The 18,388-nt window shown below is 45.7% G+C and overlaps 1 protein-coding gene across 1 annotated transcript; it reads right to left on the bottom strand.

The window, feature by feature from the left end:
* Nucleotides 1-652: 652 nt before the first annotated feature.
* On the bottom strand, nucleotides 653-15,349 carry LOC120842205. The gene is made up of 2 exons (XM_040213229.3): nucleotides 15,174-15,349; nucleotides 653-1,586 (listed from the first exon to the last, which is right to left on the bottom strand). Exons 1-2 carry the CDS (start codon nucleotides 15,347-15,349, stop codon nucleotides 674-676), a joined length of 1,089 nt encoding a protein of 362 aa, XP_040069163.1. The 3' UTR covers nucleotides 653-673.
* Nucleotides 15,350-18,388: the final 3,039 nt, after the last annotated feature.

The following is an 18,388-nucleotide window of genomic DNA, read 5'->3' as shown; positions in this document are numbered from 1 at the left end:
CAGATAGGTAATAGGAGAAACAAGGTCGGCGAAGGTTGACAATACAAGATCTAGCACTGAGGCACAGGAGGGCGTAATTCTGGTGGGGCGAGACACTAGCTGAGAGAAATTGTAGTCCGAACATAAATTGAGGAATTTGTCACTGTCAGACGAAAAAGGACTTGAGTAAGCTGTTTCCGCCGACCACACAATATTTCTATAGTTAAAATCACCCAGAAGGATGACGTTTGGTGTGGGAGATCGCAAAGTCACTGTACTGATTACGTCATGAAGTTTGTTCAGAAAGCTATCGTCACTTGAGGGAGGGCGGTAACAGGCACCCAAGATATATTTTTTTGTGATTCACGGAAAGGCAAACAAAGACTGTTTCGAGATCACTTGCAACATTCAAATGAAGGGAATCTATATGTTCGGCGACTGCAATCAACACACCTCCGCCTTGGCGAGCTTCCCTATCAGTGCGATAAATTTTGAACCGTTTGTTAGTAGTTAGGATTTCGTTATCATGAATTTTGCTAGAGAGCCACGTTTCTGTCAAAACTACAACATCAGCCCCGGTGGAGTCAATGGCAGAGCATAGATCATCGCGATTTCGCATGACACTTCGGATATTAGTAAACAGAACACTAATTATTTCGGGCGCGAAAGAAGAACCACTACCCCTCGCACTATGTTAGGGCAAGGCAGATCGGGCAGATGCTGCGCGGGCATTTAAGTTTGGTGCCACGTTATTTTGCAACGATGAGGAAGGTTGATTATTATCGCCTCCAGGGCTTCTTGTATTTGAATTGCTCTTGCCCGGCCTTCTGTCATTTCCAACTTCATACACCCTGTCGTTCGCATTTTCATACATGAAACATTTATTGTTCACGTAAAGCTTATTGTAGCGTAGTTGGAAGACGCTCTTTTGTAATTTTCCAAAATCAAAAAGTTTCTGTCTTGCTAGGCGCGTAGCCGGAGAAAAATCTTCATTAGCCGTTATGCCGCAGGCTTTAAGCTTAGGTCGTGATTGCAAAATTGTTTGTTTTGTTTTGAAAGAAGAGAACTTGACAATCAGTGGCCTGCATCCTCCGACTGCGTACGAGCCAAGCCTGTGAGCACGTTCAACGCATTCGTCAGAAACTTGCAGACTAAGTGAAGTAGATAACCTATCTAATATTTTTACTTTAGACTGTTCCCAAGATTCAGAGGTGGAATCTTCAATACCGTGAAAGATAATATTGCTCCTTCTTGAGCGGTCCTCAATATCGTTCAGGCGCTCGTGCAGTCTTTGGTTGTCCTTAATAACAGACTGCATTAATCCCTCGGCAGCCAAGAGTTCTTCCCGGGTTGCATCGAAAGTTGCTACTTTGCACTCAACGCCTTCGAGCCGATTTTGGATGTCGGTAACCTTTAGTTCGACGGATTCTTGCTTACTTTTTAACTCGTTAATAGACTTAATTAGGCTAGCTTGGCCTTGGTCAATCTTGACCGTACGTTCATTTACATCTTGCAAGAGTTTGAACATGTCGTTAAACTGCTTGGCCTGATCGATAGACATAGGTCCCGGATTCGCCTCGACGACGACTTGAACGCCGTTCAAGTGGCTGGGACACATGCGACCTTCTGCGCTAGTCAGGAGTTCCAAATATGGCCCCGACATTTTACTTTAGGCTAAAATTTGACTTCAAGTTTGCCCTTCATACAGCCGCTTTCGTCCACTTCTGCATGGCCAAGTCGAGCAAAATTATTTTTTTGTGTCAAACTTTTACCGATTAATGGATAAGGAAAAATAATCGCGATTAAATCCTTAATCGATTAATCGGTAGGCTAATCGATCAATTGCCAAGTCTACTAAAGATATACCTAGTGCGTGCGTCATTGCACACGTCTCGTCGCAGCCATTTGTCTGACTAAAGATGTTACCTTGTGTCTGAGTCATGGGGCACGTGACGGTGCAGCCAATGGGCCGGCAGTGACTCCACATCATGAGTGTAAAAAATGAGCGCGATGCCACTCGCGCGTCACACCGAATCAGCAGAAAGAACTTTAATGCGTGTCTAAAACATTAATTGAAAACATTTCACCAAAGGGACGGCAATGCTTCCGCATTCCCATGTGTAAGCAGTCTAATCTGCCGGTGCCGAATTTTCTTATGTGTTCTCTTGCCGCATCCCTCAGACACATGCATGTCGGGAAATAAAGATTATGATTATTATAAACTCACGGACACTCGTGGTATTATTTATTCGTAATTTTACAACATGTACTCGGGAGAATTGCCAAGCGGTCCGCATCATTCTAAGTTCAGTGCGTCTTCACGTTCCTTTGGCCGTCTGCACGTTCACGTTTAAATGGCAAAACACCGTAGACCGTCTTCTCGTTTCAAATGACAACGAACCGTAGACCACATGATGGTATAAGTACGCTGTCTTCACGATAATTGTGATATAAAACAATAATATTAACAATCCTCTAAAGACTTATGAACTTAATGGGTGTTCAGTCTCAATAGACTCAGTGTAAACAGGAGATACAAGGTGATGTGAACATTGTAACAGGTAGAAAATGCTTACTTGTTGCGTCTGATTTACGTAATTCGAGTATGCTTGAAATGGTCAGCATCGACGTCGAGCACCCCCCTTTCCGTCTGCGATTATTTCCCAGCACCAGAGACCTCGCAACTGAAAATAGCGAGCAGAATCACCATGAGGAATCTTTAGGCCATTCATAAAAGCTATGCGGTGCTAGCGGGAACCAGTTGGAGCACGTGCCATAACATTGAGTGCAGAGCACACGTTCGCTAGGCCCCCATTACGCAGTTTAGGATCTACGAGAATGCCCTATTAGGGCCTTTTCGTAGATAGCACAATGCGGATTGCGGGCAGACTTGTTCGCAACGCGTTACAACTTACTTGTAGTTAATTACATTTTATAGACATTTTGTAACGACTCCATCTCATTTTTTAACTGTAACGATTCTGTAACTGAAACACGTTTTTGAGTAATCAGTTACTACTAATCTATTACTTTTTTCACTTGAGGTGAGGTTTCTAAACTCAAAGAAATATTGTTCTACCAGAGGCACTAAACCGACGTGCATGTGAGGCTCAGTTTCAGAAAACGTTTATTGAATTGGTCACCCAGGTATACAGCGAGAGATTTCTTTTTAATTGAATTTCGGGGGGCACCAAGCAGCGCTTGCAAGACCTAGAGGGTCAAGCTGCTGCAAAGAAATTACGGTTACAAAAGCGAGAGTGCGGTTATTTAAACCAAGGAAAAAGAGTAATCGGCAGGAAAACGGCAGAATGAGCTTTTGGCCTATCTTTAGCGCACGTCGCGGGAATGCGGTTTATTCTATCCTTGTTTTGAGTGCCAAATAAGAGCCACGATGACTGGCTTTTTTTGTCTCACCGTGACACGCAGTCATTGAGTTTTAGACATGACACTCTCCGCGAGTTGCGTACGAGTAGAGTAAGGCTGAAAGCTGAAGAATCCCTGCATGACGGCGGACAAAGCAGAACCGGCGCAATTGGGAAGATGGAACCTTAAAAGAAAACTGTTTATTTATCTTGAAGTAAAAAGAAATAGCTTCCCCTTCGTCGTTACTATTATCTGTAGTTCAAGGTTTGCACCATTCGTGGTTTCGGAACATGGCGGCAGCATGTTCCGAAACATGGCGGCGGCATGTAAAGGAGGATGGCGTCGAACGATGCGTGCGATTAGTTTGTTGATGCTTGTAAAAGCATGGTGGATGATCTTGAAGTCGCTGCATTCTTAACAAACAACATCGAAGTTGACAGTCCGACGGTGCTCCTATTTACGTCAATGAAGGAAAAATTAATTCTAATATCCGACTGCCAACATAGTCGCTGTTGGTGCAAGAAGGCGACGACTTCAAATTTCCACCGTTCTTTTTTATACAAAACATCGAATATTCGTTCGACGCAATATTATTTTCTCGCCGGAACGGTGTTACAATCCAAAGCTGTCGGCGAAGTGCCGTAGTACGGGGATTACCAAGCATTCGGGATCTGGAACGCGTGACTTCGAAAAGCGATAACGTCTGCTTATTTCTGTTTAGAAAACGTTTGTGCAAATACACCATAAGTAATTTGTTGTTCGATGTTTAGGCAGGGGAAACGTAAACTATCCTAAGAGGCACCTAGTTCCTTTGACATGGGTGAGAAATTTAGCACGCCGGTTCGATGCTCATCCAGATCGAAATGGGCGGCGCCGTGGTTTGAGTCGATGATTCTTGGGTTCTGCCAGCGCAAGTTTGTCCTCCGCGTTATTCTCTAGACGTGTTTAGGTTTCAGGCCGAATGTGCTAATGAACACTGCCTTGCCTCGTTCAGGAGTTGGAAGAACAATGGCCCTTAACAAACGAAAACATATCGAGGGGCTTTAGGTTAGAGTTAACTGGCGGGACCTCTTACGTCCTTTGCACGGGCACTAGTTGCTCCCTGCGACGGATGCTCGAAGGGGTCGCTGGAACTCTACCGCACGTACAGCGCTTTAATTCCCGCTGAGAGGCGCCCCCTCCTCGCCATGTTGTCCTCTTTGCTCCGGAGCTGATTTGGAGAAGTTTCTGGAGTAATTAGACCCGCAAGTTTTGAGGCCGTCTGCCTGCAGGGACTTATGCGGAGCACCTCTTTTTTCTACGTCTCCTCAAGAAGCAAGTTTGTATTGACAAGCATTTAATTATCGTAAGCCGAAACTTATTTCAATCCGCTCACTACGGTTATTTCAAGCAAGTGTAATTGCACACATTTTCAATCGCAGTGGTCGGTGAAGAGTTTTTCAGGATGGCTCAGGCGGTGTTGGGCATATTAAAGCCCCTTCATGTTTCAAAAGTACCGCAAGGTGCGCCGACGCATGAGGCTCGTGCAACGTGCAGCCCTTGGGAAGATTATGGCGGCACGGCGCAGCACATAACTACAGTGTACTAGAATACTTGGGTAGTGTTGGGACCGAAGGGGCTCGCCTGTAGCGCGTGGTATTGATCGCGACAGGTGTCGCGTCCGGCGCCTTATCCGGAAGGTGTGCGCATGCGCGGCTGCACGCGCGAAAATATGAATCTTTGGTGCCGCTTTGGTGGAGTGCACGTAGGATTTCTGATACAGCTACGACCTGCCAGCGGTCGTACCGCGGCATCAATTACGCTGCGGCACGATCGTTAGCAACATGATGCTTCAGTGTATAGGACGGTACAAGCTATATTACCCTTCCTTTACATAAAAACAATTGCAACTTTAAAGAAGCGGTTTCGGTTTGTCGGATGGTGAGCATTTTAAATGAAATGCCTATTTTCTTGGTCGCAAATGCCGAACATTAGATATTTGAAACGGATATCTAAAACTCGGAAGCGTTTTTTTTTCCTATCTTATTTTATAACGGAACGAAACGGTACATACTAAAGTTCAAGATTGTTTTAGTATGTTTTTAACACCCCAGGTTAACTTCTCTGTCTTCTTTTCTGCCCGTCTTCTTTTTCTTGACCTTAATCAGCTCGCTTCACTTGTCACTCATTCTTGTGTCCATTTATGCGACGAACCACCCAAGCGACGGTCGCAAAGGGGTGAGAACCTTCTATTTCTTCGTGGCTGCCACGACCATCTGAGAATCACCCGACGTTCACTTTTAAGAAATGGCTTATAAGCCGTGACAATTTTTATCACGCGTTTTAACATTTAACTTAAGTCCAAAAACTGAGACAATGTGGGCTGAACAAGTAATGCTTTATAAGATTCAAAGAAAACAAGAAACTATTTCACATCATTTTGAGCAGAAAACATGAGCACACGTAGATCTGGCAAAGAAAAAGTTGTAATAGTTTACAGCACGGCATTGAAATAAAGGCTACAATGTGCAGCGCATACATGGTTACAATATGCAGCGCATTATCCTCTTGAGGGTAAACCATCTGAAACCTACACGCTCACAACAATACATTTAACCGACAGCTGCTTTCTGACAACCAGGTCAGTCTCGCCTGAGCTGGGTATTCGAAGGGAAACACCCATGGTTCCACAGGGGGCGTATCTGGTTCACGCAGACATTCAGGGTGTTTTTGTTTTATTCTTTACAGAACTTTAAATATTTTACAAAAAAAAAAAAAAAGGACGTGGCAGATATGTGGATGCTGTCTTTCGTTATGTCTGTAGGGATCGGTGGACATTGAATGGGTGAATAACCGTTGCAATGTTTAATAATGAACCAAGACCTGTTAGTTAACTTGTTTATTAACGGCTTAATTGGCCTTGGCGCAACTGCAGTTTTAAAAGGAGTCATTATTAAAGGCAAATACAATTTCGACAATTCGCGAAAAGGCAACGAGGTTCGCAAAATTAATCGTAAAAGTTTGCCTTTCTTCGCTTGATTCAGAAACCGCGTTATGAAAATAATACGTAAAATAGTAACTTAGTCGTCTTGATGTGTGGCGCCGACGAGTCCACCGAAGAAACGCTGTCAGTTAGTGACGAGGGGACAGAAACAACCTGCGTCATTATTCTACGCATCAATATCAGCACAATCTCATTTGCGCTTTCAGCGGGCAGTTTTTTTTAATTAAGTGAAGAAAGGCAAAATTTTAGCGATGAATATCTCAGGACAGAACGAGCGGGTCGGTAGAGATAATTAAGCTTGAGGAAGGAACGAAAATGGACGGACAAACACAACAAAAACGAACGCCTTGTTACTTTCACTCAAAGCTCGTTGTTTGTTCGCGAACTTTTTAAATTAAGTTGGCCTTTAATGATGGCTCCCTTTAAAGCTGCAACTGCAACATGGCCCATCAAACATTTATTACCCCTTTGCCTACCGCAAAAATTTAAAAAAAAAAAAATGAAAATACCGATTTTTTTTACGTACCCTATACTCTGTTTCACCTGGTGTTGTACCGCAGGAAAGGCTACAAGCACGAGCTCCTTGCTCTAGAGCACATCTCGGCGGCCCGAGCTCCCGTGCACCAAGGGCAGCTGCCAACGCTATGAGCTCGCGCTCCTAGCTTTCGCTACGTGCACCGCTCAAAGAGAAAAAAGAAAAAAAGAAAAAAAAAAGGCGGGCTGCGCGAGCCGGATAACTCGACTACAGCGCCGCCACGAACTGTCAATACACGCGTCCTCACGAGCTCCCGTTGCCTAGCCGCTCCGGTCCCAACACTACCCAAGTATTCTAGTACACTGTAACATAACTAGATGTCAGACGCCATGCTCTTCCCAGAAGTGGCGCGCGGCACGTGTCTCGAGCATTTCCACAACAATGAATGGCGCCACTTTTTCTGCAAAACAAAGGGGCTTTAGGGCATGGTATACGGTAGCACCCCCACGCGGATAAAGAAGTCCCATTACTCCTAGGCGAGAGTGAAGGCCATAGGGAAAGCCGCTCTCTAGCCCGGTCATAGGAGAACATGTCAGGGCAGCACTGAGCATCTCGCTTCATTTTGTTTCGCCACACTGATTGCGGGGACTCCCAAGAACGAAAGGGAAGCGCGAGGAAACTTGACGAGTTGTGATCCTGGCATCTCAGCTGACACTGAGTGAACAGCATCTCAGCTGAGACTGGGTGAAAGAAAGCACTGCAAAGGGCGCGCGAGTTTCTTGAGACGCGGCTTGAGTCCTGCTCGTGCGCTGGCGTTGACGGTGCTTTGTTTCCCCCAGTCTCAACTGAGACGCTGTTTCTAGCAAGTCGGCCCTGAGTGCTTATTATTAGTTGCAAAGGACTCATGGTTGGTGTAAAGCGCAAAGTGGAAGCTTGGAGTCGTCGCAATATTAAACCAACACCGTGAAATATGATCGTCTGGCATTATTTTTATTTCAGTAAATTAAATAAAAAGTAATCCAGAGAAAGACGACCTAGGGAGGGTTTCGCCCATGATAGCGTACTTTATGGGAAAGGGGATTATTAGGCCCTTTTTCTGAGCCTCAGATTTGAACCCGGCGACCAGCTGGTTGTTGCCTTACCGTGAAGCCCAATCACTATCGTTTAAACATAAAGGCCCATTCACACTGCCCCATTTTCTTACGTTAATTTACGTTTCGTCTAAGTCACCGAAACATTCGTGTCTCGAATGTCGCGTGTTATGCTTTCTCCTTGAGCTGGTAGCCTCATTCAATATGAAGCACTGAGGTCCCGGTGACTTCAACCTAATGTTCCGTAACGTAACTTAACGTATGAAAATGCGACAGTGTGAACCAGCCTTTACACTCCACGTAAGTTGTCTACAAGGAGACTAACGTTAAAACTGAAAATCTAAAATTCCTGCGCAATGGCGAACAAAACAGAACCGGCGCTGTTGGAAAGCTGGAACCTTAAAAACAATGTCTGTCCGTTTATCTTAAGGTGGAGGGGAAAAAATCCTCTCCGTCGTGGCTATTATATGTAGTTCAATATTTGCACCTTTCGTGGTGTCGGAACATGGCAGGCTGCATTGAATAGCTCATTTATGAGCACTAGATGTTTTGGGAGAACTTGCTCGTGATCCTTGTGACGCACTTCTCGTTTATTTTGTTTTGTTTTTCTCTCGCAAGACTAACTGTGATTTACTGTAAGAACGAGGAAGAAGCGCGAGGAAATATTTGAGACGCGAATCCCTCGCGTCAGGACAAAATCAGCGCCACTTTTCCCGAACTTCTCAAACTCTAATTTCAGCCACCTTTGAAAAGATCGCGCAAGTGCGCGCCGTCTACTGCGACATAACTTCTTTTTAATATTTAAAGCAATTAGTGTTATTTAAAAAAATTACAACCATTAAATTTATTTTATGAGAAAGAAAAAAGCTCTAATTAAAGAAACATTGCTTAAGTAGCTGTCCTCTCCTCTGAAACCAGTTTCTTGAGTACAAAGTCGAAGCTTGAAAATAGTCCCCCGATTTAAATTTTTCTAAACAAATCTGAGTGTAAATACAACAAAACCAGCCTTACAGAGAACCAGCCCAGTTCCTCTAGCATACAACTGAAAAAGAGAAATTAGATCAGATGCCAGAATGATATCCAAGAAAACCGGGAAAGCGTTAAGGAAATCCTTTGAAATATTATCACAATCAAGTGGTGTTTACAAAAACACTGCTAAAGTTGCACTTCTATTTTTTTTTATTCGGAGTTTTTATGTTTGCCAGGAGCATTCCCTTAAATGTCGTCGCTGCCTCATGACGTGAAATTGAGTTACGACACTTCAAAGTATCATAAAGAAGACTCTTTTACAATAAATATTAAAAAGCGAGTGGGCTAATTATGAAAAACAGGCATTCATGGAACTAGACGAGACCTTCCTCTATTCAATAAAAAAATACGAACGCGTCTTGGATGCATTACAAGTCTACAAACTTGGAATGCATAGAGGTATGTCTTTGAAAATATCAAAACTTACACTATTTGTTCTCTTATTCTACGTTAAGTTTTGAAAAATTCATGTTACATTCTATACTAAAAGAGTGATGATGAATTGGCAATTTCTTTGCAAAAAGAAGAATGTACGTTGCAGGAGCACAGGCGCGACATTCGCACCGCAAACAGGAGCGTTAGCACAGCTGCCACCGGTATGACGGTTGGGGCCGTGGGACCGCCGCCTTAAGCGACTCTCGTTCGAAATATTTATTGTTGAACTGTTTTCACTGCCAATACCAAACCAATTGGTATTAGAAATATTTCTGTAGCTTTGTAGAAATGATTTTTTAAGTACTAGTGGGTGTTCAGTAATTCAGTGTTGGTTTGTGTACGGACTTATCTTTTCTTGCCTTTAATCTTTTTTCTTTTTTTTTAATTTGGGAAAATTGTAAAAGTAAACTTTGACTCTAAAACAATTGGCTCAAATTTCTGGCGAAATTAGAACTACTTATTTTAATTTCTAGCGAAAACTAACTCCGATAAAACAACTAGAACTTTAGCTTTATTTTCGCTGGAAATTAAAGCTAAAGCTCTACTTTCTACCGAAAAATTAACTCCGATAAAACCACTACGTGGAAGTCATTTATACAGTGACCAGCCAGTACATCCTGAACCCCACTACCTACACTGTGTAATTGAGTGCGATCAGCTGACGCATTATCCATACCTTCCACCTGCGAATACGGATGGTAATTAACGGCTGTGGGATATAGAGTAGAATCAATCTCTCGAAGGCGTGTACGTATTAAGAAATGCAGCTGATTTAGGTTGACTTTGGCCAAGGCAAGATCATAATACCCGACTGCTCGGAACGAGTAATTCAAAAACTGGAAAGCTTCTCGAGTATTGTGAGGTTACGTCGTTAGTATCAATTAAAAGAAGAACTGTGAAACGCCGCTGGCAGATGTCAAGGCGTCGCACATAAACGCCTCATCACAAAATGTGGCCGTCACAAGCTTTCCCTCTCGGTGAAGCAAAGAACGCTTTTACCTGCAGCTCGGCAGACACCGTATGCACGATGGAGGTCCAAGTACAACGGTTTCTGAGCGCACAAATTGCAGGACTTTGTTGGATGTGGGACTCCGCAGCAGGCGACCTTGTAACTGTTTTGCGGGGCGAAAGTGAATCCACAAGGGATTAGGAAGGGGCTCATGATGTTTCGGCTTATAACTGTTTGCATTCACCGGGAACTTCTTTGTGTCCAAATTGATCTAACAGAACCGAAATACAACAAAAAAAGCAGCAAGTGCCCCGTCAGACGAAGCTACGATTCCACACGAAAGATTATGCAAGTACTTGTAAAAGGTAAATGTGTGAAAAAAATATCTTAACTACAAAAGCGCGAAGGCCAAGCACAGAAGAAAGATATGAACAAAACAAGGGCTTGCCATCAACTGATTGTGTAATGCATGATAAGAGAACGACAAAAATGAGAGGAGGAATACTAAATTTAAATGCTAATTAAATTCGCACGAAAAATATTTTCAATATTATTTGATAAAAACAATTAACAAAATTAAATTGAAAAATGAGACCGATAGAAAACGAAAAGCAGCCAGATTAAGAAAAAAGGTTGAGCTACCCTATCTCTTTCTCGGACAGTGATATTGGTGGGGTGCCAATGCCTGTATTTCCTTTTTCTATTATACCTTTTGCCTCAAAAATTTCTCTGGCTCACTTGCTCCGAAAGCGCTTCAGGACTTTTGCCTCATTAAATAAAGGACTGTATTTACTGTCTCTGAAATGTATTGCTAGGTGTACTGAGGTGCCTAATGTGGGGAAAGATCATGCTCTCGTAGTCGTGCATTTACGCAGCGCCGAGATTGACCAACGTACACTCTGTAATATGTGCACGGAACTTCGTACAGGATGTCGACGTTGCAGTGGACATATCTATGTGCGTGCTGGACTGAGAATTTTTCTTGCCGTTCGTACTGGGAGTTGATTTTCGGACATAGTATTTACAGTTTTCCAGGAGCTGATGTTACAACCTGTATGCTATTCATTTCAAGTTGTGTGAGACTTTGTGCTGGTAGGGTATTACTGCCGGTCGGCGTGTGTTATCTCTTCTTCTTCTTCGATTATGAGTGGTCAGGCTCTCTGATACATTGAACATTAAAGAACTGGTATATCCAGATTCATGCAGGTTTTGAACTTGTGCCTCGAAACTCTGCTTGGCTGTGTGCTTACGTGATTTATTACCGCGCTGCTGCTATGAGGCAGCTCTTTACAATTCCTCTCTAGGTTGTATTAAAATGCACCGAATCAAATGAAAGAAGTGATTTTTTGGACCGTGGTTTGTTGGTCCAACATGTATGATTGGTATGATTGTCTTCAAAGGAGAACTGAAGATCTTGGAATTGAAGCCTGTTGTCCATCTGGTAGTTCCTTGGTAAACTTCAGTCCCTGAGATTGAGGAAGGAACATGGTGCAAATTTCGTTTACGGTTGAGTCGTTCTGTTCAGGTGGTTTATGCAGCAGGACAAGATAGTCATCAACATATTTGAACACACGTGATACCTAGCTTGCTGGAAGCCTCTGGACTATGTTCTTGTCACATTGGGTTAAGATGTTTCACACAATGGGTGCTACGCATGAGCCTATTCATATTCCTTTATTTTGGATAAATGCGTTGTTGTTGAACGTTCTGCGATGGAGGTAAGGTAGAACTTCAGAAGCTCCAGAAGTGACTCCAAGGAAATACCACACTGATTTTGAAAGGGCACAGTTCCATGGTTCTCAACGCATGCACTGGCGACCGCAAACATTTCTTTGTATGTGACTGCGTAAAACACGTCTTCCACGTCAAGAGAAAACCCAATCCTCACTGCCTTGCCATTTTGTTTAAGGTGTTCTATCAGTGTCTGTGAGTTTGAAATAAAAAAGGGATGGGTCGATTCAAGGTTTTTCATGTGGAGTAGAAGGAAGCGAAACATATCTCCCTGCCATGATCCTTTTTCTGTTACGACCACTCGAAATGGGAAACTTTCCTTGTGGATTTTTGCCGTAAAAAAAAATAATAAAAAAACATTTTTAATTAAACACATTTTTCTGCGGTAATCTGTTTTTTTTTTAGTTAAGTCCAATCTATTGCAAAGTTGGAGAGCATTTGCCTTTATCACTATGGGTTTAAACCCTTCCAAGCAGTAAAAATTATTGTTTATGGCAAACAGAGTTTTATTAAGGTGGACTTCTATAGAGCCCACAACAAAATCTCCTTTCTTGTTTGAGATCAGCAGGTTTAAATTGTTTTCTCGGAAATGATCAACAATACGAGGTAGTTTCAATTTCCTTTCGCCCGGGGGGCCTGCTCTCAATATTACGTCCACGCAGTCTGCTAGGCATCTCAGTCTATCATCAAATTTAGAGAAGACGGCCCTAAAGTTTGCACAGAAGCAAAACGGCAAGGAATTTATATGTTGACAAACATCCATGACATCGCTTCAAAAGCCCAAGAAAATGATAGACCGACATGCGTAGCAGACTCCTTGTACATGAATAAGACGACATTCAAATTATTTAGAATTCTCACCAGATTGTCTCCTTTTTTCATACTCAGTCTATCGCTAAAATGTTTTTACTTACTAAAACAAGCAATCATTTTTTACAACTGTTCTTACGAAAGAGTTTCAGATAAAGGACAGAAAGAGCGCAGAGTGAACATGTTCAGACGTTCAACACAGGTATATTTATTTTGCACTTACAGCGGACCACCCAATCTTCGTGGAAAATACATTTACGTGTGTGGCCCCTTTACGAAGACTGCGTACGTTTATCACTGAAATCATTGTCAAAACCACAGGATATAGGATAAGGCACGCGCGAACGACGGTAAGGTTCGTGCGACAATTTTTTGTCGACTACTGTTCTGTCGACGGACACGAAAAAACCTGACAAACGAATTATATACAGATTCGTTGTAAAAATCACCGCCAAAGGGACCAAGTAATCAAGTGGTCTTGCCAACCCACAGTGTTTTTCGGCACTGTAAAGAGTCCGCCGTCTGTAGTTAGCATTGTTGTAATTGAGTTTATGAATCGCCATCAGGGTGTCCCTTTTCCTTTAATCGCCCTTGTGCGCGTGAATAAAGAGAAGTGTAGCAGCGTTCGTCGGGGCTGGACGTGTCCTTTTTCCTTCGGCGTGTCCGCTTGGCCGCGGGCCGCCGCTGCCCTCCACGCCATCGTCGTCGTACCGTAAGCCTTCCTGCGCATATATCCTAATGCAGTATAGCCCCTCAAACACTACATTCTGGCGACGAGGATAACTGGAATAACTGAGATCGAGCTACCTCGACAGATTTCAAGATGTCGGCGTTCGCGAGCACAGCTCCCCCGCCATTCATGCCAATACCGGGTGCCCCCGCGCTACCCTGGGCGATGTGGAAATTAATTTTTTTAAACCACTTAGATGCTATCGATGCCGACGCATTCACCCCGAGACGGAAACGGGCCCTGCTAATTGGAATGCTTGGCCAGGAGGGTCAACGGATCGTGTCCACCTTCAACCTAGCAGGAGCTGCCGTTAGCGCCGAGCTTACTGAATTCGACGTACTGCTCCAGTCATTAGATCGACACTTCGGCTTTACTACCAACGTAGTTCTCGAACGCAAGAAATTCTTAACTCGGGTTCAGGCCCCAGGAGAAAGCGTATTGGAATTCCTTGGTGCTTTGCGTCACCTGGGCTCCTTTTGCAATTTCGGAGCGACTTTAGAAGATCGCATCGCCGAGATTTTTCTGGCTGGACTACGATCATCAGAGGTACAAGATCGCTTAATCCGAGAGGCTGCGGGGGCTCAGCCACCAAGCCTCGAACGTGCTGTACTCCTTGCTCAGCAGTTCGAGCAGTCCTCTCGCGATTGCGATCAGTACCGCCAGCTATCAACAAATTTAAACTCGCAAGTACAGTCTTGTGTTGAGCGGGTCTTCGCGCCGCGGACGCAAAACAACGCCGCTCGACCGTCACCGTCATCAGGCCGTGTCCAAGACGGCGAGCGCCAGCAATTCGTTGCCTCCTCATCCCGAGCTGAAGGTTTCAATTTATCTCCGCGCCACCAACCGCGCCCATCGGCTTGTGTTTGCGAGCGACGACCAGCACGTGACGCCCCTCCGGGAGCGCGTGCTTTCCGTTACGGTGCACCATTATGCGACTTTTGTGGCCGTCAACCCCACCCTCGGGACCGATGCCACGCGTCGGGGGCTACGTGTTTTTCATGTGGCAAAGCCGGACACTTCGCCAACGTGTGTCGGAGTCGTCCACCTCCATCCGCCTGCGATCGGCGCCAGCTGGCCTTTCCCGCTGGGCGCGGCCGAGGATCCGGTCGCCGACTTCCGCCAAACGGAGGCAACCGAGCGCGGGCCCCCATCCATGGCATCGTGACCTTCCCCGAGGAGGACGAGGAGGAGGAGATCCTGTCCACTGTCTACACCGTTAGACCGGCCAGAAGTCCTTCGCAGCATGACCGTCACCGTAGCCTCAACTTCGTAGTCGACGTGGAGGTGAACAATTTTCCCATGTCCCTTCTGATTGACACTGGGTCCGAAGTCTCAATTCTCTCTGAAGCGACGTTTTCACGGCTCACGACCTCTAAAGAACTACAGTTAAGAAAACCGCCACGGACCCTCGTCCATTATCTGCGAGGGCAGATCCCCGTTCTGGGTTGTTTTTACGGACTTGTCAAATTTCAGGATCGGTCGGCGACTATTCTTTTTTATGTTGTTCGTGACGGCCGATCGCTCCTTGGCACCGATGCCGTGCGCGATCTGAAACTTATCCTTTCGGGCGCGTCTCTGGCGTGTCGTATCGTTCATACAGATGGCTCCCGTTCAACCATCCCGGGACATGTGACACCGGCTGGTGTTTCACAGCCAACGAGTCCCAGTCCATCAGGTTCTTCAGACGAGTCTCAGAGACCTTCGAAAGTATCTTCAGATCCATTGAACATGCCCAGTCCTCTAAATCGTTTTTCAAGTATCCCACATGAGCCATCTGTGCCAGGTGTATCTCCACCGAGGACACCAAGCACAGCTACGTCGAGGGACGTTTCCAAGCTTCCTGCTGGCTTCAAACATTTCGAAGATCTCCTTTCACCTGGTCTAGGTCTGGTAAAAAACCAAACCCATACGATCACCGTCCGTCGAAATGTGCCGCCAGTTCAAGCCAAGCTCCGTCGACTGCCGATCACCCTGCGTGACGTAGTAACGGCGGAGATCCTGAAGCTCGAGCAGCAGGGAGTTATCGAGCGCGTGAGTGCTTCGGAGTGGGTTTCGCCCATCGTGGTTGTTAAGAAGAAAGAGGGCGGCATCCGTATGTGTGTGGATCTCCGAGCGCCGAATAAGGCCATCGTTGTCGACTCTTTTCCGCTCCCACACATTGACGAGCTGTTGAACTCCTTAAGTGGAGCATCCCATTTTTCCAAGTTGGATCTCGCATCAGCATACTATCAGGTCCGGCTTGATCCTAAAAGCCGTGACCTTACAACGTTCATCACTCATGAAGGCCTTTTTCGTTTCACACGAGTTTGTTTTGGCCTGGCTTCCGCGCCTGCAGCGTTCCAGAAGATCATGTCTAATATCCTTAAAGACTGCAAGGGCGTACAGTTTTACTTGGACGACGTCATTGTGTACGGTTCGTCTCAGCAAGAAAACGATGAAAATTTGCATACTGTGCTCCAGAAAATTTCCCAAGCTGGAATGAAACTCAATAAGAAGGCCGTTTTTAGTGTCCAAGAGCTTACTTTTCTCGGACATCGTCTGTCGGCGGGAGGCTTAGCGCCCCTTCCGTCAAAGATAGACGTCGTTCTGAATTTTCCGGCGCCATGTGACCCTTCTCAGTTGAAGGCATTCTTGGGCCTTGTCGAATATTACAGTAAGTTTATCCAGCACTGTGCCACCATTGTGGAGCCCCTTCGTCGTCTTCTACGCAAGGGTGTGACTTTCGTCTGGTCGTCCGAAGCCGACACCAGTTTCCAGCAGATCAAGGCCTGCATTCAGCAGGCACCCATTTTGACTATGTTCGACCCTTGCCTCCCAGTTGTTGTGTCCACGGACGCCTCAAACTACGGGCTGGGAGCTGTTCTACAGCAACAGCATGGATCCCAGCTGAGGACTGTTGCTTTCGCCTCCCGTTCTCTCACGGAAGCAGAGCGAAAATACTCAACTGGGGAGAAAGAGGCTCTCGCAATCCTCTGGGCCTGCGAGAAATGGCACATCTACCTCTGGGGTCGACAGTTTACCATCCGGACCGACCACCAAGCATTGGTCACCCTGATGTCTACGCAAGGAGCTGGCGTTCGCCCATTGCGCATCAGCCGCTGGGTTGCCAGGCTCTTCAATTACAACTTTGTAAAGGAGTACCGCAAAGGAACCGACAATGTCGTTGCTGATGCCCTTTCTCGCCTTCCAGTTCACGATACTGAAGATGGTACGACTTTTAGAGAAGAAATTGTTTCCATCGTCTGCGCTTCCCTCACAGAGAAGGATTTCCAGGAGGCAACTTCACGAGACCCTGCGTTGCGTGAAGTCATGAAATATACTTCATCATCATGGCCAGAGGAAGGCAAGCTATCTCCAGAACTCAGGTCATATTTCGTTCTTAGAGATCAGCTTTCCGTGGTCGACGGACTCCTTTTCCAAGGGGAGAAGATCATCGTGCCGCCGAGTCTGCGCCACAAGGTTATCCAGATCGGCCATGAGACCCATCAAGGAATATCGAGGACGACGAGTTTTATAAAGGAACTTTATTGGTGGCCACATATCGCAGAAAACATCAAGAACGTAATCCAGCATTGCACTGTTTGTCACTCCACCGACAAGCCCGCTAAGGCTTCCCCGGCGCCCCTACAGCCGGTAGCATTTCCTTCCCGTTCGTGGACCAAGCTTGCCATCGACATCGTTGGGCCGTTTGAGCAAGCCCCACCAAAAGAACGTTACTTCATTACTTTGGTGGACTACCACAGCAAGTGGCCGGAAGTGGCTTCGTCCCACAACGTCACGACAGCGTCAGTCGTTGACTTTTTGAAATCGATTTTTTCTCGAGAGGGCCTGCCTCTCGAGATAACAACAGATAACGGTCCACAATTCACATCCCATGAGTTCAACCAGTTCCTACAGACAAATGGCATAAAACACGTAAAATCTTCCCTTTATCACCCTCAAGGTAATGGGCAAGTTGAAAGATTCAATAGAGTCCTAAAGTCCGTCATCCAGTTGGCAATGGTGCAACGCCGTCCGCTTCGAGAGGCCATCACTGAATACCTTGGAGTTTATCGAAGCACTCGGCATGCGGCCACAGGTGAAACCCCGGCGTTTCTGCTGCATGCAAGAAATCATCGGACTCGCCTACACATCCAAGGACGAGCAACTCCGGATCCACCTCTGCCTCGGCACATTGTCCAGCACGACCTGCCGGAAAGGGTACAGGCGTACCAAGCAAAGATGACAAAGTACTCGGACTCAAGGCGAGCAGTGAAAGTGCCATCTTTTAAAACAGGACAGTATGTAAAGGTCCATAAGCCAAGACACCATGGTAAATTTCAGCACAAGTATTCTGAACCACAGATGATTTCTGCGAAAATTGGACCTTCTACATATACACTTGATGATGGTACAACATGGAATGCCGACAAATTTACTCGTACACCTCTCAAACCTACGTACTCACACAGATCACACAGATCATCCTGGGCGGCTGATGAAGCTTTGTTTCCTTGTGCACCTCTTCAGCCCATCCCTGCCGTTCCTCCCGTCAGCTTTTCACGAATTCCTCCACCTCCTGGTGTCTTCGGCACTGAACCACCCTCCGTGATTGGTCGTGAAGCGTCCGCCAGTGCTCCTCCTCCGCCTGGTCTACATTCTGTAGAATCAGAGCGAAGTTCCCCTAGACCAAGCCATCTGGACCAGTCCTCCCCCGCAAAGTCGTCACCGGAAGTGAGCGGAACTACCGAGTACAGCGAAGCATCAACCTCTGCCAGATCTGCTTCACCAACTCCGGATCATGACAATATCGAACAGGAGCAACCTTCTTTCA

This window comes from Ixodes scapularis, unplaced genomic scaffold (assembly GCF_016920785.2).
Source record: "Ixodes scapularis isolate PalLabHiFi unplaced genomic scaffold, ASM1692078v2 PGA_scaffold3__209_contigs__length_174095766, whole genome shotgun sequence".
Classification (NCBI taxonomy): domain Eukaryota; kingdom Metazoa; phylum Arthropoda; class Arachnida; order Ixodida; family Ixodidae; genus Ixodes; species Ixodes scapularis.
Note: the sequence above shows the minus strand (reverse complement) of the source record. Positions and strands in the feature narration are given on the sequence as shown.

Coding starts and splice junctions, on each gene's coding strand:
- LOC120842205 (XM_040213229.3), bottom strand. CDS start 15,349: ATGGCTCATGTGGGATACTTGAAAAACGATTTAGAGGACTGGGCATGT. Junction 1,587..15,173: donor TGGTTGAACGGGAGCCATCT/GTATGAACGATA, acceptor CATGTGTCCCAG/CCACTTGAACGGCGTTCAAG.